Here is a 25,026-nt window from a genome sequence, read left to right as displayed (position 1 = left end):
TTGATTATAAATATAAACTTTACTTACATCGTAATGTGCGTCCTCATAATTTGGGAAAAAACAAAATTATATTATTTGGTAGAATAATTTTATAAGATACATAATGTGAATATTACCTTTTGTGTCCATGTATCATTTTGAGACTTTTTTATTTTCTACAACAATTTCTGTGTTTCATTACATAATTAATTTTAAAATTTCTTGATATGTGTAGAATTCTATCCTAATTATTTTCTTGGCTGGAACTTCCACATTGTAGCCTAGTAAGAGTCTAATATTGACTCTAGAAATACAATTTCAAAATAAATAGCACTAAACAAACAAAAACACCTGGGAACAGGTATAACACTGCACAAAATATCTCTACATCTTCAGTAAACTTACTGCCAATGCAATTAAAATGTTACTACATCTTCCACATTACAATACCGTAGTTAAAATCTGTTGGTAGTACACAAGGAATTATTTAACTTCTAGTTTGCAAAACTGCAACCTACATATCTGGCTGTTTATATGACAGTCACTGTGTAGACTCTCAGAGTTAACCCATTAAATATATGGAACAATGTGGGTTTTATATATTTAGTTAGTTAGTTTGAACAACCTGCATAAGCAGAAAGTTTCAGGAAGGAGAACAAGAAGTTAGTTAATCATTCATTCATTTATTCATTCTCCAGAGCAATTTTCACATTATCCTCAGTAGTTAAAAAAAAAAAAATATTCAATTAACTCTGAAGAGACTGATATAGTTTATAAAATGAAACCTGAAAAGTAGTAAAATCTTCTCCCTATAATATTGTATTATAAGTAGTACTGAAATCTGACAAGAAGAAGAGATAGAATGATAGGACATATCTTAAGACACCCAGGACTTGTTCAGTTGGTTTTTGAAGGAAGTGTAGGTGGTAAGAACGGTAGGGATAGACCAAGGTATGAATATCACAAGCAGATTAGAGCAGATGTAGAATGCAGTAGTTACGTAGAAATGAAAAGGTTAGCACAGGATAGTGTGGCATGGAGAGCTGCATCAAACCAGTCTATGGACTGATGACTCAAACAACAACAACAAGTAGTACTGCTTAAATAAATCATATTGTAAATGAATAATAAATTACAATACTATAAATACATTCAATACAAATTTATAAGGTTTTATTTCATTTGCTAAGTTTACCTCTTGAATCCCAAAAGGAATTGTTTTCTATGCAGTTGGTTGATATTCAGTGTATTAGTGGGAGCTTCATGCAATTTGTAAATCCTGAGTAATGGAACAATGTGTTCTTCCTCACGGCAGTGGCGGAGTATCAAAGACAATGCGATGAGTATCTGGAAATTATTGAGGCAAAGAGGACTGAAGCAGATGAAGAGAAGCAAGTGGTGGCAGCTAACAAGATTCGTATTGAGGAGGAGAAGATTGTCTGTGAGAGACTGGCTGCCATAGCCCAGGCAGATCTGGACGAGGCTATGCCTGCTCTGGAAGAGGCTATGAGGGTAAATTATTTCTTCTTCTTCTTCTTCTTCTTCTTTTTCTTCTTCTTCTTCTACTACTTCTGAAGATGTGTTTGTTCATATCAGATGTCGGCTATCAGCATAGCAACATATCCTTTGTACATAACTAATCTAAAAATTCCCTCTGAGTTGTATTGAACCTTCTTTTCATGTTCTTCAGCCAAGAAATTATTCTCCTTCCATGTCCTCTATTTCCTTTTATCTTTCCCTGAAGAATAGTACTAAAGGATATCAATGCTTGTTTTTCATGGTATGCCCTGAACACTCGATTTTGATTTTCCTTTTAAAATAATCTCTTTCCCAGAACAGTACATTGCTCATATGGTCTGTCCAGGGAATCCTCAGTATCCAATGATACTGCTCATCTAGTTTTATCAGAACCACATCTAGAATATTCTTCCTTCTGGTTGGTTTCTACACTTTCTGATCCAGCTGTCCTTCCCAGATTAACTTTTATACGAGTTGTTGGTGATACTTTCTGTCATTTGCAATACCTTCCCGGTTAACATTTGGTAAATTGAGATGGCCGTCCTGAATCATATTCCTTTCTGCATTATTCCTCACCTAACTTAATATCTTATAAAATTATTCTGCATCAGCATCACCTCTTTCAGGTCTGAAATCCCAAAATTGTTAATTTGATAATGTATTTTTTTTGAGGTTCCATATCTAAAACAAATTGAAGACTGCCTGTTCAATAGTTGTAAGATTGGCCAATCTGTTTGGTAACAGCACTGTATGAAGGTGTGGAAATTGTCCTTATTTTTGTGGATTTCCTTTCCATTTCTTCTTCTTCCCTCATTCATTTGTCATTGCATTTATGCTATAATGTGTTTGTTTCAATATTCCTAACTTTATATATAAAAAACGTTATTTGTACTTGTTTTTATTTCCTTTCCATTACTTTGGTTTAAATCAGTTACATATAACTTAGAAAAATATAATGTAGTGCATGCTGTTTTGCCAGGACTTCTAAAGACCTGCTCTTAATTCAGAACTACATACTGTACAACTAGGTTATGTATAAACCTGTTTCAACTGTATTTTGACCAGTCCAGTAGTAATGGATCAGCTACCCTATAAAGGAACAAAATAATAATTTTCTACACAAAATCACTTAAATATTCATTACAGCACATATTACTGGAGCATTTTGGACTGTAAATATTTATTCATCTTAAGTATTCCACTTCATCAGACCTTTGTCCAAACCAACAATATCACAGCTGATGTTAGTGACAAAGTTCCATTCTTGTTTACTGGACCTTATGCTCCTTCTTCATAATGTGATGGTATGTTGACAGGCTCTGGATGCCCTAAACAAGCGGGATTTGAGTGAAGTCAAATCATATGGACGTCCGCCTGAAAAGGTGGAAATAGTGATGGAGGCTGTGATGATCCTAATGCAAGTCGAGCCCACATGGGCTGAAGCTAAGCGTCAGCTGGGAGATCCCAACTTCTTAAACATAGTGAGTATTATGTGCAGACAAGGGGAGCTATAAAGAGGAAAAAGTAAATATACTGAAATTGTTTGAATGTGAATTAAAACATAAAATTAGCTGCTATAAGTACTTCAATTTCCCTCTACAAATAGCATTTTTCATAAGACTTGAAGCATGAAACCAAGTGCCATAGCACAACTATTATAAAGTTTGACATGAGATTTCATTTCACTCAGCATGAAGCCAAAAGATTATCCTATCTAGTATTCCAGATTGTGAAAGCATAAATCATATTTTTCTAAAACTCCATCTTTTTACATATTTTTTGTTTAATAGTTGGTCTCCTTGTTTATTTAAAATGAGAAACCTTTGTCATCAATAAAGGAGACCAGCTACTCGACTCAGTGGTATGTTACAATTTATAAATCTCATTGTGGGTCCATATTGAGCAACGTATATCTTTCTAAAAGGTCCACCTTTTCAATATGTTATGTTTCTTCATTGATTTACATAAATATTTTTACATTATTGTTATGTCTTAAGTGGGACATGTTTTGCCTATTGTTTTAGGCATCTTCAGCCACTGTTCTTACTACCTAAGATCAAAATAATCAGGATCCTGGGTTATAATAAAATACTTAAAATGGTTAAGCTGACATGAATTGTTTTAACTTTTTTTTAAATGTGTATTATATATTCTATAGAAACATCCGGCTAATGAGAATTGTTATGAATAGTGAATTGTGTTTATGTGTCCTATATATAAAAACATTTAGCTTGCATACAATAACCAATGTGCGTGCTCTCACTGGAATCTTCATGGACTTGAGTGTCACCTTGAGAGTCAAATTGAGTAGTGTTTTCGTAAGATCTTGTATGATCCGTTGTCTGAATGTTGTTTTATGGTGATTAAAATTATGTAAAATCTTGCCACCTGTCGCTGTGTGGGTTTGAAGAGGGGACTTCTCAAGGTCGTTGTCACATTTGTTGTGGTCTTGTTGCTTCTTTTAAGACACATGTTTTTGTTACAGGCTCTCAATCCACCAATATCAACCCTTAAAAGAAGCAACAAGACCACAACAAATGTCATAACAACCTTGAGAAGAGATGAGAGTTATGAATTTATCACCAGAGAGTGGTATGCGGAGGGTCATGAGTCTTTCATTAACAGCAGTAGGTCTTAATAAGCCTGTTTACCAGTTTAGTTTTCCCTGCAAATCCAACACCGTGAATTTGATGTTCACCTTCATTTTTCCTTTTCCAGAAGATAGTATAGCCCAAACTAGATTCAGTAATTTTTCCCTCATTCAGTAATCTAGTTTCACTAAATGTGGCAACATTTCAAATGAATTATTCTGTACAAAACCAAAATTTGGCTTAATTTGATATATCTTTTTCTTTAACTGGTATTCCAAATTTTTTTTTGAGGGATTTATTCATGACTGTCTATCGTTAAAACAAGTTAATTATGCAGTTATTAAAGTCATTCATAGACTAGGCAAAAACAGACTCAGTTCATGATTGAGCCATTTTCAAGACTTACATTTTAAAAATTATGAATCTGAATTAATTGCTTAAGTGAACAAGTTTACTAACTCCATTATCCATTACAGCTACGTGATTTTGACAAGGACAATATCTCAGATCGAACTCTTAAGAAGATAGCAGTATACACCAGTAACCCAGAATTTGAACCTGATAAAGTAGGAGTTGTATCATTTGCTTGCAAGTCTCTGTGCATGTGGGTGCGAGCTATTGAAAAGTATGGCAAAATTTACAGGTACGTATAAAGGCATATCGATTAAAATTTAAATATTTTTTGTATTTATTGTATAATAGCTCCACATCATTGTATTTTTTAAATTTGTTTATTTGCTTTTCGTCGCACTGACACAGATAGGTCTTATGGCGATGATGAGATGGGAAAGGCCTACGAGTGGGAAGGAAGCGGCTGTGGCCTTAATTACGGTACTAACCTAACCTAACCTAACCCCATGGCCCAGCAGCCCTGAAGGACCTTGGCCTACCAAGCGACCGCTGCTCAGCCCAGAGGCCTGCAGATAACAAGTTGTCGTGTGGTCAGCACGACGAATCTTCTCGATCATTATTCATGGCTTTCTAGGCAGGGGTCACTACCTCACTGTCAGATAGCTCCTCAATTCTAATCATATAGGCCAAGTGGACATCGAACCAGCCATCAGGTCCAGGTAAAAATCCCTGACCTGGCCAGGAATCAAACTTGGGGCCTCTGGGTAAGAGGCAGGCACACTTCCCCTACCCCACAGGACTGGCTTAATTAAGGTACACCGAGCTCGATAGCTGCAGTCACTTAAGTGCGGCCACTATCCAGTATTCAGGAGATAGTGGGTTCGAACCCCACTGTCGGCAGCCCTGAAGATGGTTTTCCATATTTTCCCATTTTCACACCAGGCAAACGCCACGGCCACTTCCTTCCCACTCCTAGCCCTTCCCTGTCCCATCGTTGCCATAAGACATCTGTGTCGATACGACGTAAAGCAACTAGCAAAAGATATATATATACCGGTATATAATTAAGGTACAGCCCCAGCATTTGCCTGGTATGAAAATGGGAAACCACGAAAAACCATCTTCAGGGCTGCCGACAGTGGGACATGAACCCACTATCTCCTGGATCCAAGCTCACAGCTGCACACCCCTAACCACAATATTGTAAAACTTAACAGGGCAACTACATAAAACACAACGTTAAAAATACTGAAAGACTGCTCCTTTTACATTCATTACTGGTAAACTATGCTAAAGTGAATACCGTATTTTCTTGCATTATTAATGCCCTTGCATAATTTACGCATCCTAATATTTTTGGGTACAAAGTGGAGAAAAAGAAATGTTCATGTATTTGCCCACCCCCTTCTTCGAACATCACACAGCTCCGGATGCGTTTCGAAATAAAGATGTCAACTACTCAAGTAGCAGCCTTCCTATTGCGGGCATTCCAAATACAGGGCATTGTGCTGTTATTAGCCGGTAGGAAATTCCACTGCACTAGTTCAGTGAGAAAATCAGCCCAGAAATGACTAGTGATGCTCTGTTCCAATCTGAGACAAACATATTTTACGAGTGTTTCGGGTATGGGATATGCCTTTCCTGTGATCTCAAAATTGTTTGTTAGTCCACAGTGAGCAAGTATTCAAGTAATACTGCATCATATAAACTTGCGGTGATCAATTACGCCAAAACATACAGCAATAGGGCAGCGGACCACTAGTATTCAGTGTCCGAATGCAACGTGCGCTACCACGGTAACAGAGAAGTGCACTTCAAGCGACCAACAAGTCTCGCAAAGCATTTTATGGACCAACAAGCGGCAAGTAGAGGAGGATCTGCTTAAATATATGATTTTGTTATGCAACGTTGGATATGCTGTTTCTTACAAAATGATTTATTTTAAAGAATGAGAAATGGCCGCTGCATATGGAATCAGTGTCTCGGATTTGAAGGTTAGCCGAGGCTTGATTAATTTTATGAAGAGAAATGGACCTTCTCTTCGACAAAGAACAACATTATGCCAAAAAATGATGAATGATTTCAACCATTTTCATAGCTTTGTGATTGAGAAGCCAGGAGTGAAGGAATATTTGATCTCCCAAATAGGAACCGCAGGTCAGACGCCAATCAGTTTCCATATGCCACAAAGTCGAACATTCGATAAGAAAGGAACATCGAATGTTATCATATGCGTTACTGGAAACGAAAAACAACGATGTACTGCAATGCTTGCAGTAACAGCTGATGGCAGAAAGCTTGCACCTTACGTTGTTCTAAAACGAAAAACAATGCCTAAAGCAAAATTTCCGTGAGTGATCCACATTCGTATTCAAGAAAAAGGGTGGATGGACATGTCACTCATACAAGATTGGATATGAACGGTTTGGGGAAATCTAGCAGGGTCCCTTCTTTGATGCCCGGTCCATCTTGTGTTGGATAGTTTTCTTTTCTTTGCCGATATGTCATTGTTATGACATTACATGAATAGTACTTTTATTAGTTCATGTTTATTTTACTTCAGATCATATTGTCAGCTCGTAACGGGAAGAATATTTTCCAGTGTCGGTAATTCAAACCCACATGTTTAACTTAACCTGATGTGCCCTATTTGACTTTTCAGAAAAAAATCTCCCACTGGAATTTTACACCAAATGACAATAACCATAAATGAGTTGAACCAATTGTGTTTATATTACATTTGATGTATCTTTTAAATGCAAATGAATTGTAAATAATTTTTATATATGTGAATTCTTTGAATAATTTACACATCCAAAGTTTTTGCCTGTATTTTTCATCAAAAAGTGCATTAATTACGCGAGAAAATACGACAATTAAAAAATTACTGGCATTTCAAAATATGATATCTGTCTTCTGATTACTTTTAAATGAGTCAGCTTTTCTGGTCACTCTCCTCCAGAACTTTCTGCCTTAGATGCTAGTAGAATCAGCATTGTAATGTTCCAAGTTCCTCATAATTCTAACTTCCTTCTTATTTTTGCTCATTCCAGTGCTTGTTTACCCCTTATGCCATCCTGTCAACTTGATGAGCCACATAAACCTCTGGTCTTTTCTTCAGCATGACCAACCATCTGAATTTGCTTTCTTTTAATTTTTCCATGATTGGTATTACTCTCTTGTTTCAGATTTTGTACAGCCTGGTCACTCCATGAACCCATTCTTCTTTGTTCCCCAACATTCATAGCTTAGCTGCACAAACCACCATTTTGTGTGGATCCTTCCTTTCGGATGGAGTGACACATTTTCCTCGCCACTTTGCTCAAGCTGTTATTTGTCCTATTGATAATATATTTATCCATGTCTGCATTGTCTTGAATCACTGACCTCTTCATTTCCAATTTTTAGTTCTTCACAACTTTGTCCACTCATGGAGAAATTTGCCTTGTAGATTGCTCTGTTTTATTTCCATTCAGATATTCATATTTGCAGATGACACTACTCTCTTGTCGGAAATCACCAAGAACAAACATGCTGCTTTCCTTTGGATCTTTTCTAGTTCTCGTATCAAATAATCTTGGTGTGGACCCGATACGCTGGAACCATACTCTAAATGGGGTCTTACCAGAGACTTATATGCTCTCTCTCTTTCTTTCTTATTACATCCTCTAAATACCCTCTTAATCATGTGAAGAGAGCTATAACTTTTATTTACAATCTTATTAATGTGCATGTGCACTGTATGAATGACACAAGACTACCCCATCAGATCCTCTGTGGTGAACTTGGCTCCGGTTCGAGTCCATGCGGTGCCCCCTTGAGATGCTTCAAAAGATTCTTCAAAGACCAACTGGAACAAAAATTAATGATGACAGAAATAAACCCACAAACTTGGTAAACACTTGCTGAGGACCGTATACTTCCGTTGCAAACCATCTACGCCTCAGTTCAACACTTCAAACGAGAATACCACAGTCATGAAGAGATGGGAATGCAAACTTCATCAAACCCAGCCAAGATCTCTCTCGTCCCTCAACTGCAAGGTGTGTGGACTTATGTTCTACTCATGAATTGACCTGTACAGCCACTGGAAGTTTAAACACAATTTGAATCTGAAATGAGCTTTTAGTCAGAAAAATTGTATGCTCCGAAACTAGTATCAGCATATTGATGCTTGCAACTTCCCCTTGAAAGAACAATACAGGCCAAACATATATCAGCAGTTAAGTTTTGAGATGTAGACAGTTGTTCTTACGACCTCTAAGGACCTGAAAATTTCTTACGTTATCCTTCTTAAAACTCTTATGTAAACAAGGAGAGGGCGGGAAGGTATTTTCTTCGGCTAACCAAATTTTTGTTGCATACTATTACACAAAAATGGCTCCAAACAAGGGCCGAGGCAGACAGGGAGTTGTACGTAGATGAAAGAAACAGAGCGAAACAAATAGTTGTTGAATCCAAAAAGAAGTCCTGGGAAGATTTTGGTAACAACTTGGAAAGGCTAGGTCAAGCAGCCGGGAAACCTTTCTGGACAGTAATAAAGAATCTTAGGAAGGGAGGGAAAAAGGAAATGAACAGTGTTTTGAGTAACTCAGGTGAACTCATAATAGATCCCAGGGAATCACTGGAGAGGTGGAGGGAATATTTTGAACATCTTCTCAATGTAAAAGGAAATCATCCTGGTGGTGTTGTGAACAGCCAAGCAAATGGGGAGGAGGAAAATGTTGGTGAAATTATGCTTGAGGAAGTGGAAAGGATAGTAAATAATCTCCATTGTCATAAGGCAGCAGGAATAGATGAAATTAGACCTGAAATGGTGAAGTATAGTGGGAAGGCAGGGATGAAATGGCTTCATAGAGTAGTAAAATTAGCATGGAGTGTTGGTAAGGTACCTTCAGATTGGGCAAAAGTAGTAATTGCACCTATCTATAAGCAAGGGAACAGGAAGGATTGCAACAACTATCGAGGTATCTCATTGATTAGTATACCAGGCAAAGTATTCACTGGCATCTTGGAAGGGAGGGTGCGATCAGTCGTTGAGAGGAAGCTGGATGAAAACCAGTGTGGTTTCAGACCACAGAGAGGCTGTCAGGATCAGATTTTCAGTATGCGCCAGGTAATTGAAAAATGCTACGAGAGGAATAGGCAGTTGTGTGTATGTTTTGTAGATCTAGAGAAAGCTTATGACAGGGTACCGAGGGAAAAGATGTTCACCATACTGGGGGACTGTGGAATTAAAGGCAGATTATTAAAAGCAATCGAAGGCATTTATGTTGACAATTGTGCTTCGGTGAGAATTGATGGTAGAATGAGTTCTTGGTTCAGGGTACTTACAGGGGTTAGACAAGGCTGTAATCTTTCACCTTTGCTGTTCATAGTTTACATGGATCATCTGCTGAAAGGTATAAAATGGCAGGGAGGGATTCAATTAGGTGGAAATGTAGTAAGCAGTCTGGCCTATGCTGACGATTTGGTCCTAATGGCAGATTGTGCCGAAAGCCTACAGTCTAATATCTGGGAACTAGAAAATAGGTGCAATGAGTATGGTATGAAAATTAGCCTCTCGAAGACTAAATTGATGTCAGTAGGTAAGAGATTCAACAAAATTGAATGTCAGATGGGTGATACAAAACTAGAACAGGTCGATAATTTCAAGTATTTAGGTTGTGTGTTCTCCCAGGATGGTAATATAGTAAGTGAGATTGAATCAAGGTGTCATAAAGCTAATGCAGTGAGCTCGCAGCTGCGATCAACAGTATTCTGTAAGAAGGAAGTGAGCTCCCAGACGATACTATCTTTACATCGGTCTGTTTTCAGACCAACTTTGCTTTACGGGAGCGAAAGCTGGGTGGACTCAGGATATCTTATTCATAAGTTAGAAGTAACAGACATGAAAGTAGCAAGAATGATTGCTGGTACAAACAGGTGGGAACAATGGCAGGAGGTACTCGGAATGAGGAGATAAAGGCTAATTTAGGAATGAACTCGATGGATGAAGCTGTACGCATAAACCAGCTTCGGTGGTGGGGTCATGTGAGGCGAATGGAGGAGGATAGGTTACCTAGGAGAATAATGGACTCTGCTATGGAGGGTAAGAGAAGTAGAGATAGACCAAGACGACGATGGTTAGACTCGGTTTCTAACGATATAAAGATAAGAGGTGTATAACTAAATGAGGCCACAACACTAGTTGCAAATCGAGGATTGTGGTGATGTTTAGTAAATTCACAGAGGCTTGCAGACTGAACGGTGAAATGCATAACAGTCTATAATGATAATGTATGTACTATTACACAAGAAACATTCTGATATTCATAAAAGTACATTATAAAACTATAAATAATAATAATAATTTTGTGTGGATATTGCTAGCTGAAATTAGTAAGAGGATTCAAGCTGGAAGCTGTTTCTATCATAGTGTAAGGAACATTGTATGGAACAAAGATGTGCCAATGTAAGCAAAGGAAACTATGTACAAGATGTATTGCGTACCCATAACAATTTACGGAGCAGAAACTTGGACAGTGACAAAGAAGGATGAGACTCGAATACAGGCAGCCGAAATGAAGTTCTTGAGGAGTATGATACAGAAGAGTAGAAGAGACAAAATAAGGAATGAGAAAATCCGGGAAGAAATTCGAGTGGAAAAAATGAATGATAGAATAGGGAAGAGCCGATTAAAATGGTTTGGGGACATAAAGCGAATGAGTGATGAAAGAATGCCAAAAAAAGGTGATGGAAATGCAAATGCAAGGAAGGAGAGGCCGTGGAAGACCACAATTGAGATGGAAGGACACAATCCAATGCAGTATCAGAGGAAAGAAACCTGGACTGGGACACAGTGTTGGAGCAGGAGTGGTGGAAAGATGGAAGAAAGTGGAGAGGAACCATATTTTCCCCTACCCAGCTACAGCTGGATAATGGGAAATGATGATGATGATGATGATGATGATTGCTAGCTTGGTACAGTCCGTCCAGTGAGCGTGGGTGGCATCTACCATGTACAGGAAACTGCATGGTATTGTAGTGAAGAATAGTACTGTGTGTGGTAAATGACTTGAACGGATGGAGGAGACAGGACTGACAGCCATTTACACAGCCAAGAAAAAATTGTATAAGATTAAAATCCCCATCTCAATTGGGAATCAAACCCAGGGCTTCCTGAACCGGCTACTACACTGGCTATTCAGCCCGGAACCTGACATAAAACTGTCTATATATAATAACTGACCTCGGTGGTGTAACGTTCATTCATTGACTGTTAGGACACCAGCAAACTGGGAAAAGAATTTCCCGCAATAACCTTTGTTTGTACACTGACTGAGCAAATGCCATGGGATAGTGGAGCACTGATGCGCAGGTGTGTTGTCTGCGCACCACATGCCCCCTGTGCCAGCGGCAGTTGTATAGGAGACCTTGTGAGCAGTGGCTGTGCATTTGACAGCTGTAACATGGAATGTCGTCGTGAGCTGACACCGTTCGAATGGGGTATGGTGGTCGGTGCACGACAGTTGGGAAGTGCGATTTCGGAAGTGGTGCGGGAATTCGGCTTCACACGATCAACCATGTCCAGGGTGTATCATGAAAGGTTGAATGCGGGTGTCACCATCCACAACAGACGAACGACCAGCTGTCCAGCCACCCTCGATAACCGTGACCGGCAACATCTGAGACGGATTTTCAATAGTGACAGACGGGCAACTGTGCAACAAATCATGTCTCAGTTCAACACAGGCCATGCTAGACATGTCTCCCAGTGGACAATCTGTAGGAACATGGGTTCTATGGGGTATGGGAGCCGGCGCCGCACACAGGTGCCACTGTTAACCCAATGTCATCGGGCACAACGACGCGCATTTGTCGCCAGTCACCAGGGATGGACACTGGAACAATGGCGTAACGTGATATGGTCGGACGAATCATGATTTCAACTGCACCATGCCGATGGGAGGCACCGTGTATGACGCAGACCACATGAAGCGATGGATCCCACCTGCCTCAAAGGTGTGGTCCAGGGTGCTGGTGTCTCTGTTATGGTCTGGGGTGCATTTTCCTGGTATGGAGTGGGCCCCCTAGTTGTTCTGGAAGAGACTTAGAATTGTATGCGGTATGTTGAGCTGCTCGGAGACCATCTCCACCCATTTTTGGCCTTCCAGCGCCCAGGCGGTTCTGCGGTGTTTCAAGATGATAATCCCACATCCCTCCCACGTCACCCGGTAATGGTTCCAGGAACATGCAGCGAAGGTCCAACGACTGCCACGGCCACCCAGGAAACCCGATATGAACCCTATCTAGCATAGCTGGGATGTCCTGGAACGCAGGCTTCAAGCCATGGATCCTGCACCAACGAACAGACCAGCATTGGCGGCCGCTCTGCAAACGATTTGGTGTCAGCTGCTTCCAGAGGACTACCAGGGACTTGTCGACTCACTTCCACGGCGTCTCACTGCAGTTCGCAGGGCCAGAGGAGACCCCACACGCTATTAGGTGACTATCCCCTGACATTTGCTAAGTCAGTGTAGAGTTTGAAATACTTTCAAGTCACTGTCCACTAAAGACTTACTTGTACTTTATACTGTTAACAGAATGTTAAGGACATAGAGCTCTTCTGCAAATGTTCTTTGAGATCTGTGCAGATCTTCCATCTGCTGCAAATTGTATTGAAGAGTACACTTTGAACATTAGTGACATAGTTTTAGTTGGATCATCACAGTTCTCCAGTTCACTCTGTCCACAAAAGTTCTAAAATGGGTTCCAGATTATTTCTCGCTGGATAAAACCTTATCAGTTGTTCCAATTTTGCAAGATGTGGATTTGTATTTCAGTGGTATTACTTTCTAAACACATTAAACTAAAGAACCACACACTTTCTTTATTTTCCAAACCCTTTCCTAACTTCTTGTCTATGATGTCTGGTCTTGCTTTGTTTGTTCCTTTTCCATTATATATAGATGCACAACTTGTATACCTATGTACGCGAGCAAGTCAATAACTATCTGCAATTTTGCTCTAAATTGTCTTTTGGTTGGCTCTATGCCATTGTGTGCTCACCAGCCGCTAGGTGGCACTATTATCTACGTCTGTGGTAGGTTTCAGAGTCATCAGATCAGTAAAGCTTGCGTTGTTGCAACATAAAAGTGGCCACGCCACTCTCTGTTTGCACCAAGGAAGAACAGTGTTCCATAATACTTTTTATGGTCTGAGGGTGTACCAGACGCAGAAATTCATAGAAGACTTTCAGCGCAATACGGGGACAATGTTTTGCCACAGCAAATGCTTCCATTCCATGCTCTGACGTTTCCTCTCTGGTTCAAAGTGGTGAACCCATGTTTCATCTTCACTGATGATCCATTTCAGAAATGTTTCACCTTCGTTAACATGACAGTCCAATAGGTGCTGGCAAATTCTCACACGATTGTGCTTCTGCTCTTCATTGAGTTGTTTTGGCACCCATCTTGAACATACTTTGTAAAAGTTCAGCCTGTTATCCATGATTTCATATGCAAAACCGTGGCTAATGTGCATATGGTTTGCCATGGCATCAACAGTCACTCGTCTGTTATTCAGGATCATATCACGCATTTGTTTAATATTGGCATCAGTTACAGCTGCAGATGGATGCTCGGATCTTTCCTCATTCTTCACGCTTGTGCGACCCCTTTTGAATTGTTCAGTCCACTACTAAACACTTTGCTGTGGCAAAACATTGTCCCCGTATTGTGCTAAAAGTCTTCTATGAATTTTCGCTCCTGGTACACTCTCAGACTACAAAAAACAGATTACAGAATGCTGTTCTTCCTTGGTGCAAACGGAGAGTGGCGTGGCCATCTTTGCGTCGCGCAACAGCGCAAGCTGTACTGATCTGATAATGCTGAATTCTACCACCGATGTAGGCAATGGTTCCATCTAGCAGCTGGTGAGCACACAATGGCATAGAGCCAACCTAAAGACATTTGCAGATACTTATTGGCTTGCTCTCGTACATAGGTATAAAAGTTGTTATTCTAATATTAAAATTTACATTATTCTTTGTAGGATTGTTGCCCCCAAGAGGGCTAAGCTAGAAGAGGCTCAAGCAAATCTACGGCAGAAAGAACAAGCCATGAGAGCAGCTGAGGCAAGACTGAAAGAGCTAGCTAAGTATCTGAAGAAACTCCAGAAGCAATTTGAACTGAAATTAGCTCAGAAAGAGGAGTTACGCATAAAAGCTGAGATCTTGGCACAGAAGTTGGAGAGAGCCCAAGCGTTGGTTGATGGTTTAGCTGGTGAAAAGGCTCGCTGGGCACAGACAGTAGCAAACTTAGACTTGCAAGCTGATGGTCTGCCAGGAGACTGCCTTCTTGCTACAGGATTTGTGTCTTATGTGGGACCTTTTGTCTCTCATTATCGCGATGAGTTGGTCAAATCATGGAAGCAGTCGGTAAGTATGGTCTGTTATTTCAGAGTTTGTATTTCTTGACAGTATGCAACAATTTCTGGTAAAGTCATAAGAATTAGAAAATGCATACATTTAAGTTCAGTATTTTTAGGCAATTCATTGCTGATGAGCAAATATATTTGATGAAATTTCATGTCTTATTCATGGATTGGTGGTGCTGAAGAGAAAGAAGATGTTGAGAGAAGATAGAGTATAATTTGATATTCAGGATAAGAGCAGTGAAGTGATCATCCTGAATTTCTACCCATTGTGGTATACTGTGCAGTAGTGTGAGCAGTTGTTCTAATAAATACCTTTCAGTCAAGGGTATAAGTATAACCAGCTAGAAAATATGTTTTTCCGTGGTTTCCCATTTTCACACCAGGAAAATGCTCTGGCTGTACCTTAATTAAGGCCACAGCCGCTTCCTTCCAACTCCTAGGCCTTCCCTATCCCATCATCGCCATAAGACCTATCTGTGTCGGTGCGACGTAAAGCCACTAGCCAAAAAGAAAGTTTTTTTCCCCAATATTTTCAGGACATAAGACAGTAGGGTAATACCACGATAATTAGTACATTTTTGTCGGTTTCCTTTCTTGAACAGAGGTACAATGATGCCCATCTTCCAGTGTTCATGAATAGTATTTTCCTCCCATATCTTGTTGAGCAGTCTGTACAGCCATTGGATTCCTGGAATTCCTGCCGCTTTCAGCATATCTGCATTTAGTTCGTCTATGCCCACTGCCTTTCCTTTCTTCATGATCGTGAGCGCATTTTCAACCTCAAGCCATGTAATTGGTGGTTCAATTGTGGTTCCTCAACTTGGCTCTCCTCTATCCATTGTTATGTTTTCTTTATCTCCATTCAGCAACTTTTTGAAATAGATCTTGAGTTCCTGTTTAATTTCTCCCTCTTCTTGTGCCAGAGTTCCATAATCACGTTCTATTGTTTTTATGGTCTCTTGATCCCTTCGCTTGTTTTTCACTACTCTGTATAGCAATTTCTTATTTCCTCTATTGATCTCTTCCAGTTTGTCTGCAAACTCATTCCATTTCTTCTCTTTTTCTTCCCTTACAATGTTCTTTATAGCAAGTTTCTTGTTCGTGTATACTCCTTGGAGTCTTTGTATTTCTTGTTCATTGCGTTCTTGTCCCTGTTTTTGTTTTTCCTTGTCCAGTGCTTTCTTTATTTGGTTTCTTTCTTTCACCGCTGTTTTCACTCTATCAATCCACCATGCTTTCTCCTTTTTTTCTTTTGATGGAACTTGTAACTCCACACAGGTTTTCGGCTTCTCCCACAAAGGTGTCTTTGAAAGCTTTCCACTCTTCATTAACGTTGGTTACTTCACCCTTCGCAAGACTCTGTTGAATCATTAGTTTATATTATTCCTTTATTTGGACTTCTTGCAACTTCTAAGTTTTAACCCGTGGTTTTTTCATAATAATTTTCTGAGTTTCATTATTTTTATGTTTGAAGTCTACTACCAGCAATCTGTGGACACTGTCCATGCTTTCACTAGGGATGACCTTTACATCTGTGATGTATCTACCACCATTTTAATTTGTGATTATGTAGTCAGTCAATGTTCTATACTGGCCATCCCAACTGTACCTTGTTACTCTGTGACTGTCTTGTTTTTTGAAGAATGTATTTTTGATTATAAGATCATTTCTTCTGCACAGATCTAGTAGTTGTTCTCCTTCTGGGTTCTTTTGTCCAAATCCATGTGGACCAATGATGTTCTCATACCCCAGTCTGTCTGCCCCAACTTGCGCATTTAGATCTCCAATAATAATAATAATAATAATAATAATAATAATAATAATAATAATAATAATAATAATAATTTTTTTTTTTTTTTTTTTTTTTTTTTTTTTTGCGAGGGAGTGTGGAAAATCTTTCATAAGACGCTTGTGAGGGTCCGCACTCAACAAGTGTGTGGAGATTCTTACCCACTAAAAACCACACTCCCTTTTCCCACGACGTTTATCTCCGCCCCGGAACCGCTCTCGCATTACTTCAGGGCGGATGTCGTGCTTAATGCATCTTGTGCTTCATCTTCCTTCTTCTGCTTTACTATCTGTCATAATCGTCCAGGTCCTTCTTCTTCTGACGCAGAATATTTTCTACATAGACTGCCACCTGGTCCCAAGATTCTCGACTTCGTAGCATTACTGACACGATCCCTTCTGGCGTCAATTCTCCGTGCATAACTTCTAAGCATCTTCTTTGTGGCAGCCAATGAACACACACAAAGAAAGTATGTGATACGTCATCGATATCGCCGCAGTATATGCACACCGGACTAGTTGCTAGCCCTAGCCTATGAAAAATTTTTCGGAAGTATCCATGACCTGTCAGGAACTGTGTGAGATAGTAGTTCACTTCACCATGATTTCGGGCAACCCATACGCCCAGAGAAGGTATCAGTCTTTTCGTGCATTTCCCTCTAGAATCATCTTCCCATCTTGTTTGCCATCGTTGCATTCTGCGACTATGAGCCAAAGCCTTTGCCCTTTTCCTTCCTAGCTCTTCTTGTGTGAGCCAAATTTCTTGTCTTTCGAAGGCCAACAAGTCAATGGGAGCTACTGCTGCTACTACTAGAATCGCGGGTTCTGATACTGTGCGATATGCGCAAGCAATTCGTAAAGCTGCTCTCCGTTGTACAGCCGCAATTCTTCTCCGATATTTCACAATTTTTAACGATTCAGCCCAAATTTCTGAACCGTATAGCAGTATTGATTGAACAATTGACATGAGAAGCCGCAATAATAATAATAATAATAATAATAATAATAATAATGTTGTTTTCCTCATTAACTGTATCTTCCAGGTCTTGACGAAATTTCTCTTTGTCTTCCTCACTGCAGCCTGTCTGTGGGGCATACACTTGTATGACGGTGTACTTAGTGTTCTCCAGTTTCATGAACATTTTAATGATTCACTTTTGCAGATAACTTCAGCTGTAGCATCAGTCCCTTCATTAATTAAGAATCCAACACCATTTTTCACTACCTTCTCCTGTCCACTCCAGTATAAGTTGTATCCTCCACGATGTGTCTTACTTCCAATCCCTTTCCATTTGGTCTCCCTTAATCCCAATATTGATATTTTTCTTCTATCCATCATGTCTAGGAGTTTTTCTACCTTTCCAGTTAATGATAGAATGTTCATAGTTCCAATTTGGTATTTGAATCTCTTATTTATTTTGGGTTTCCTTTCAGAACATTGTATATCATCAGCCTTATAGTCATAATACTTTACAATTACCTTCTCCTGTCCACTCCAGTATAAGTTGTATCCTCCACGATGTGTCTTACTTCCAATCCCTTTCCATTTGGTCTCCCTTAATCCCAATATTGATATTTTTCTTCTATCCATCATGTCTAGGAGTTCTTCTACCTTTCCAGTTAATGATAGAATGTTCATAGTTCCAATTTGGTATTTGAATCTCTTATTTATTTTGGGTTTCCTTTCAGAACATTGTATATCATCAGCCTTACAGTCATAATACTTTACAATTGTCTGAGAGGACGTGTCAGTCCAGTCTATAATCTTCTTTCCAAAGCTCTTTTTCTTGACCAAAATATGGCTTCCGATTGAGATAGCTAGAAATAAAATTCAGGAAACTCAATCATCCAAAGTTACCAGTGTTTCTCCCAGAGTGCGGCATGGGCTCATCAGTTGGATACCGCACCTTTTCCAAGACACTGGTCGGCTAGCACACCGGTAGCGACACCACTGCAAGCCATACATGTGATAAGCACAATGCAGTGCCGATGTACTAGGGGAGAATTGCATCTCCACTTGCTATATTGCCCTCCCGGGCTAGCATGACCAAAATATGGCTTCCGATTGAGATAGCTAGAAATAAAATTCAGGAAACTCAATCGTCCAAAGTTGCCAGTATTTCGCCCAGAGTACGGCATGGGCTCATCAGTTGGATACCGCACCTTTTCCAAGACACTGGTCGGCTAGCACGCCGGTAGCGACACCACTGCAAGCCATACATGTGATAAGCACAATGCAGTGCCGATGTACTAGGGGAGAAATGCATCTCCACTTGCTATATTGCCCTCCCGGGCTAGCATGACCAAAATATAGCTTCCGATTGAGATAGCTAGAAATAAAATTCAGGAAACTCAATCGTCCAAAGTTGCCAGTATTTCGCCCAGAGTACGGCATGGGCTCATCAGTTGGATACCGCACCTTTTCCAAGACATTGGCCGACTAGCACGCCGGTAGTGACACCACTGCAAGCCATACATGTGATAAGCACAATGCAGTGCCAATGTACTAGGGGAGAATTGCATCTCCACTTGCTATATTGCCCTCCCGGGCTAGCATGACCAAAATATGGCTTCCGATTGAGATAGCTAGAAATAAAATTCAGGAAACTCAATCGTCCAAAGTTGCCAGTATTTCGCCCAGAGTACGGCATGGGCTCATCAGTTGGATACCGCACCTTTTCCAAGACACTGGTCGGCTAGCACGCCGGTAGCGACACCACTGCAAGCCATACATGTGATAAGCACAATGCAGTGCCGATGTACTAGGGGAGAATTGCATCTCCACTTGCTATATTGCCCTCCCGGGCTAGCATGACCAAAATATGGCTTCCGATTGAGATAGCTAGAAATAAAATTCAGGAAACTCAATCGTCCAAAGTTGCCAGTATTTCGCCCAGAGTACGGCATGGACTCATCAGTTGGATACCGCACCTTTTCCAAGACATTGGCCGGCTAGCACGCTGGTAGTGACACCACTGCAAGCCATACATGTGATAAGCACAATGCAGTGCCAATGTACTAGGGGAGAATTGCATCTCCACTTGATATATTGCCCTCCCGGGCTAGCATGACCAAAACATGGCTGGAAACTCAATTTCCAAGACACTGGCTGGCTAGAACGCTGGTAGCGACACCACTGCAAGCTGACCCCTGGAGAGAGGGTGTCCCAGTATTCTAAAGCCCCCAGGAATTGGGCTACCTGTTGGTCCGTGGGTTGTATTGGTCATTTCAAACCAGCCCTACACACTGTACGGGCCCCCTATCCGCCACTTGGGGACGTGTTCTGTAGGGGTCAGGTTCCCCTGGTTACTTATTGAAAGTTAACCCCACCCACAAAGAGTGAGGTTATTCGCAGAGTGCATGGACTATATATAGACAAAATCAACTCGTACAATTTTACACCCAAGGGCCCAATGGCAAGAAATTTGAAACTCAAAAACTCATGGACAGAAGAAAGATTACAGACTAATAGTGAGAAGATGAGGAAGTTTTGGAAAGATATGAAGAACTTTGAGGAATATTTTCTTGACATTTGAAATTAAACTATCAACATCTGGAAAATTATGTTGTTTTTTCACAGCTGGTCAGTACAAGCAATGTATAATGCATGTTATGTGCTCAATTTTTGACAAGAGAACCTTAAGTCCTTTTTTACCTTTTACCATGAATGGCACGGCATCCATGACAGACAGTAAGACTTATTCCCACTTAACTTCCTTATTCCACAGCGATTTTACGGTGCTGTCAAAAAGATTTGCTATTGCAGAATAGTTGACAGCATCCAATACTTCACATTGTAGTAAAAATACATCACCAGTATGATCCAATGTCCAGTCACCCAGCCCAGCATACTGGAATTCCATTCAAAAATCGGATCAATTTTTAGAACAATGGCTTTGAAGAGCTGGAGATCTGATTGGTGTTAAATGTGTTAAAATTTGAATGTCCCCAACTGGAACACTGCACTAGTTCTTTTTGATGCTTCATGGGTAGTTGCTTTTATTAAATGTCTTCAAATGAAGTAACATCAAATTGCAATATTGTTCACATAGCCACCCAGAGATGCCAACTATTATGATTCAGTTGTAACTGAACCTGAAAAGATAAAAATCACAGATAAACTTGAAGACTTAGTACACAACCTTAAACAAACTGCAGAAGACCTGGCTCCAATTAAACCACGTAAAAAGCACCAATGGTCGAACAGTGAATGTGATGAAACAGTGGAGAAAAGACATCAGGCATGGCTATTACATCAGTCCCAAAAAACAGAAATATAGTATCAAAATCTAGTAAAACAGAGAAAAGAAACTACCCAAGTCTTAAGAAGAATAAAAAGACAACATCGTAAGGACACACTGCAGTTAATTGAAGAACAATTGAATAAAACTCAATCGAGGGACTACTACAAAAAATTCAGAAAGCAGCTCCAAAAATATGAACCCCCGACCCTACTGATGAAGGATGAAAATGGTAAGCTGGCTTATAACAATAAAGACAATGCAGAAATTCTGGCTAAATATTTCAACAAGCTTTCAAATTGTGAGGAACCTACAGAACTCCTTCATTTGGACACCAACACCCCGATAAAAACACCACCAGAGAACATCAATCCCCCCACAATAAAGGAAGTCTACCAAGCACTGAATAAATTAAAAAACTACAAAGCGCCAGGAGAAGATCAGACCTTTGCAGAAATCGGGAAATATGCAGGAACATCAGCAAAAGTTGCCCTCCATCAACTTATCTCTATCTGGATGAAAGAAGAACTACCAGAACACTGGACAACAGCCCTCATTCACCCACTGCACAAAAAAAAAGACAAAACCGACCCTAATAACTACAGGGGAATCTTGCTCCTAGACATAACATACAAAATACAAAATATTTTAATAGGATAAGTTTACAACTTGAGAAAGAACTAGGAGAATATCAAGGAGGTTTCAGACCCTGGAGGAGCTGTCCTGATCAGATCATGAGTCTTAAGTTGATAATGGTCTATAACAGGAGAAGAAACAGAGATATGGTGTTAACATTTGTAGATTTCAAGAAAGCTTATGATTGCATCCATAGAGAATCTCTGTTCAAAATTTTAAGACACCTTAGACTACACCCCAAATTAATAAACATGATAAAATTGACTCTCACTAACACCAAATCAAAAGTGAAGTTTAAGGGGGGAAACATCAGAGATATTTGAAATTAAAACTGGACTACGGCAGGGAGATGGGCTCTCACCACTATTATTTAATTGTGCTCTAGAAATGGTAATGAGGGAATGGTTTAGGAAATGTCCCCCCAAAATAAAAATTGGCCAAGAAATCAAAACATATTGCCTGGGTTTCGCTGATGATTTAGCATTACTAGCAGTGGACATAAAAGAAGCAAAAACCCAGATATCAGAACTTCAAAACATTGAAAATATAATTAGCCTCAAAATATTATTTGAAAAAACAGAAATTATACCCCAAAAACCAACACAACTAAAAGAAGTTACCATAAATGGTAATAAAATCAAAATAGTAACTCAATTTAAATATCTTCAAGAAGTAATAATACATAACCTAAATTAAAAAATCTCAGTCCAAACAAGAACAAACAGATTAGTTAAAGCACAAAAATTAACATGGGTTATCTACAAAAAGAAATGTCTATCAATAAATGCAAAAATAAAACACTACAACACAGTTATAAAACCGGAAGCTACATATGCAGCAAAAACACTTTTTCACCTGAATAAACAATCAAAGACTGACAGACTTCAGAAAATTGAAAGGATGATTGGAAGAACCAGCATCAACAAAAAATACCAGGAAGATGGACAGAGGCGGTTAATACCCAACAAAGTCGTGTACAAAGAGCTAGAACCCATTACAGATAATATGCGTAAGAGGAGACTGGCATTCTTTGGACATATCATGAGGATGCAGGATTCGAGACTTCTGAAACAACTAGTACAACACAGTCTCGTCTCAAAAAATGCCACAACAGGATGTAAATGGATCAGAGAAATAAGAGAGTATCTGAAGGAAATAGGCCTTACAACAGAAGACACCACAAATAAGATAAAATTGAATACAAAACTCAAGAATACAAACCTTTGCTTTACCCTTACACAAAACAAACCAACAACATGCATATTTTCAACTGAGGAAAGGGCACAAAGATCGGAGCATCTGAACAAATATTGGGAGGACTGCTGTAACCTCCTAATATGTACGGTTACAAGTAATAGTCTATAATAAGAAAAATAATATCCAATGATACTTTCAATACGGACCTACAATGATTTACATTGCTTGTAATAAAATCTGCTTATGCCAAGGCGGTTGTTTACTAAACTGACAGCAAAAAGCACACTGAACTTCAATAATGGACTCTAGTTTTGCTGATTGCAGCACAAAAAATGCTTTTTCCTATTGATTTGCCATTTGTACAGTATATCTAATGTCTGATGTGGAACACACACAGCTTAAACTATCAAGAGAAGAGGTGAATCACAATTGTGAGAATGTCAAGGAATAATACAACCAATAATCCTAAAATTTTAGCTACGGTTAAATTTGGTACAAGTAAAAACACACACATCAGACATTAGATATACTGTGCATTCCACTATAGAGATTTACTTCATTGCCTGAGGTCCTAACTCTACTTAACCCTGACAGTAACACGTCTATAAATATTGCTTTAGTTACACCACACGTTTCGAAGACGTCTCACTCAAAGCCTATTATTTAAAGTTACATTAAAGTTACCAGATGGAATGAACAAGGAATAGAGGTGGTGGAGGGGATAACTCTCCCCTCCTTAAGAGGAATAGATGGCATTCATTCGCACAACACGTCAGAAAAACGTATGGTGTTACTGTCAGGGTTAATAACATCATATTATAACAAGAGGATCACAACCATAATTTTTGTTTTATATGTATTTTAATGTTATAATTATTCCTGCAACATTGTCTTTGTTTTGTATACATATGTTTAATTTTATTTTGGCAGAAGATGGCCACTAAGTGACTGAAACTAGTCCCAAGACTGATGTAATATTATTTACTTGATATATTAGTTTACAGTTGAAGCTCGATATCTCAAGCCTCCATTACTTGAATTTTCAGTAACTTAAATTTCCCAGTTGTTTGTCCTATTCATGACATAAATTTATTTCTCTATTACTCGAAATTCGGTTACACGAATTTCTCCATTTCTCAAAGCAAACATTTTCCTCCCTTGAAGCAAAAAATACTCTGTAACTCGAATTTTGTGCAACATTAACTCTGCAATACGGAATTTGTGGTTTGTGAGGAACAGTTAACAAGTAAAGAAAGGGTTACAGTGGTGGGAGCTAATATGATGGGAACCAAAAAACTAAAACTTCTAACAATCGGAAAATCAACGAAGCCTTGCTGTTTCTCGAGTGTGAATTAATTAACAGCAATGCACGAAAGCAACGCCCGAAGTCGCGGATGACAAGCTTCATTTATGAATCTCGGCTGCGTAGTATTGATGAGAAGTTTCAACGTGAAGGGAAGAAAAGTTAATAGTAACAAACAGAAGAGACAAACATATTTTTTCCAAAGCTGTTAATGGAGGCATGTTTCTTGTTTCACTACTCTATGTACTGTATCCTGCCTTCTAAAAAATTACTATAATAAGGGTTATAATTAAAGTGATGCCATAAAGTTGAGTTTGTTTGTATATTTTTAAATACTGTTAAAAATAATGTATTCAGTATAAGCCCTTAGATACATTTGTGATTCAATTATGTGGTGTACATGCTCAAAAATGGTATTCTCTATATCTCAAAATTTTGATAACTTGACGTAAAATTTAGCTCCCAAGGTGATTCGAGATATCGTGGTTCAACTGTATTTCTTATAATTGCATTTCAATACGGAACAAAAATGAAATTTATAGCCTATAATATTTTATAAATCCAAACCCCATGGCGCAACAGCCCCGAAGGGCCATGGCCTATCAGGTGACCGCTGCTCAGCCCGAAGGCCTGCAGATTATAAGATGTCATGTGGTTAGCACGACAAATCCTCTCAGCCATTATTCTTGGCTTCCTAGATAAGGGCCGCCATCTCACCGTCAGATAGCTCCTCAATTGTAATCACATAGGCTGAGTGGACATCGAACCAGCCCTCAGATCCAAGTAAAAATCCCTCACCTGGACGGGAATCAAACCCGGGGTCTCCAGGTAATAGGTTGGCACGCTACCCCTACACCTTGAGGCCAGCTATAACATTTTATAGTAGTAAAAAATCAGAAATTACAATATTTGGCTCTCTCTCTCCTTTTTTTTTTTTTCTGCTAGAAGCAATGAGTTTCAGTTGTTTGTTTGTGTGCAAAACTTAGAGTTTATAAGGTTTGAC

At 39.3% G+C, this 25,026-nt stretch overlaps 1 protein-coding gene across 1 annotated transcript in view; it reads left to right on the top strand.

Moving 5' to 3' along the window:
* Positions 1–25,026, top strand: part of kl-2 (dynein heavy chain 2, axonemal kl-2) — a 638,176-nt gene that overhangs the window by 437,187 nt on the left and 175,963 nt on the right. The window contains exons 59-62 of the mRNA XM_068229141.1: positions 1,295–1,491; positions 2,814–2,978; positions 4,565–4,731; positions 14,475–14,868. Coding sequence (XP_068085242.1) covers positions 1,295–1,491; positions 2,814–2,978; positions 4,565–4,731; positions 14,475–14,868 — 923 coding nt within the window. The remainder of the gene's footprint in view (positions 1–1,294; positions 1,492–2,813; positions 2,979–4,564; positions 4,732–14,474; positions 14,869–25,026) is intronic.

The sequence above is a fragment of the Anabrus simplex genome, chromosome 9 (assembly GCF_040414725.1).
Source record: "Anabrus simplex isolate iqAnaSimp1 chromosome 9, ASM4041472v1, whole genome shotgun sequence".
Classification (NCBI taxonomy): domain Eukaryota; kingdom Metazoa; phylum Arthropoda; class Insecta; order Orthoptera; family Tettigoniidae; genus Anabrus; species Anabrus simplex.
Note: the sequence above shows the minus strand (reverse complement) of the source record. Positions and strands in the feature narration are given on the sequence as shown.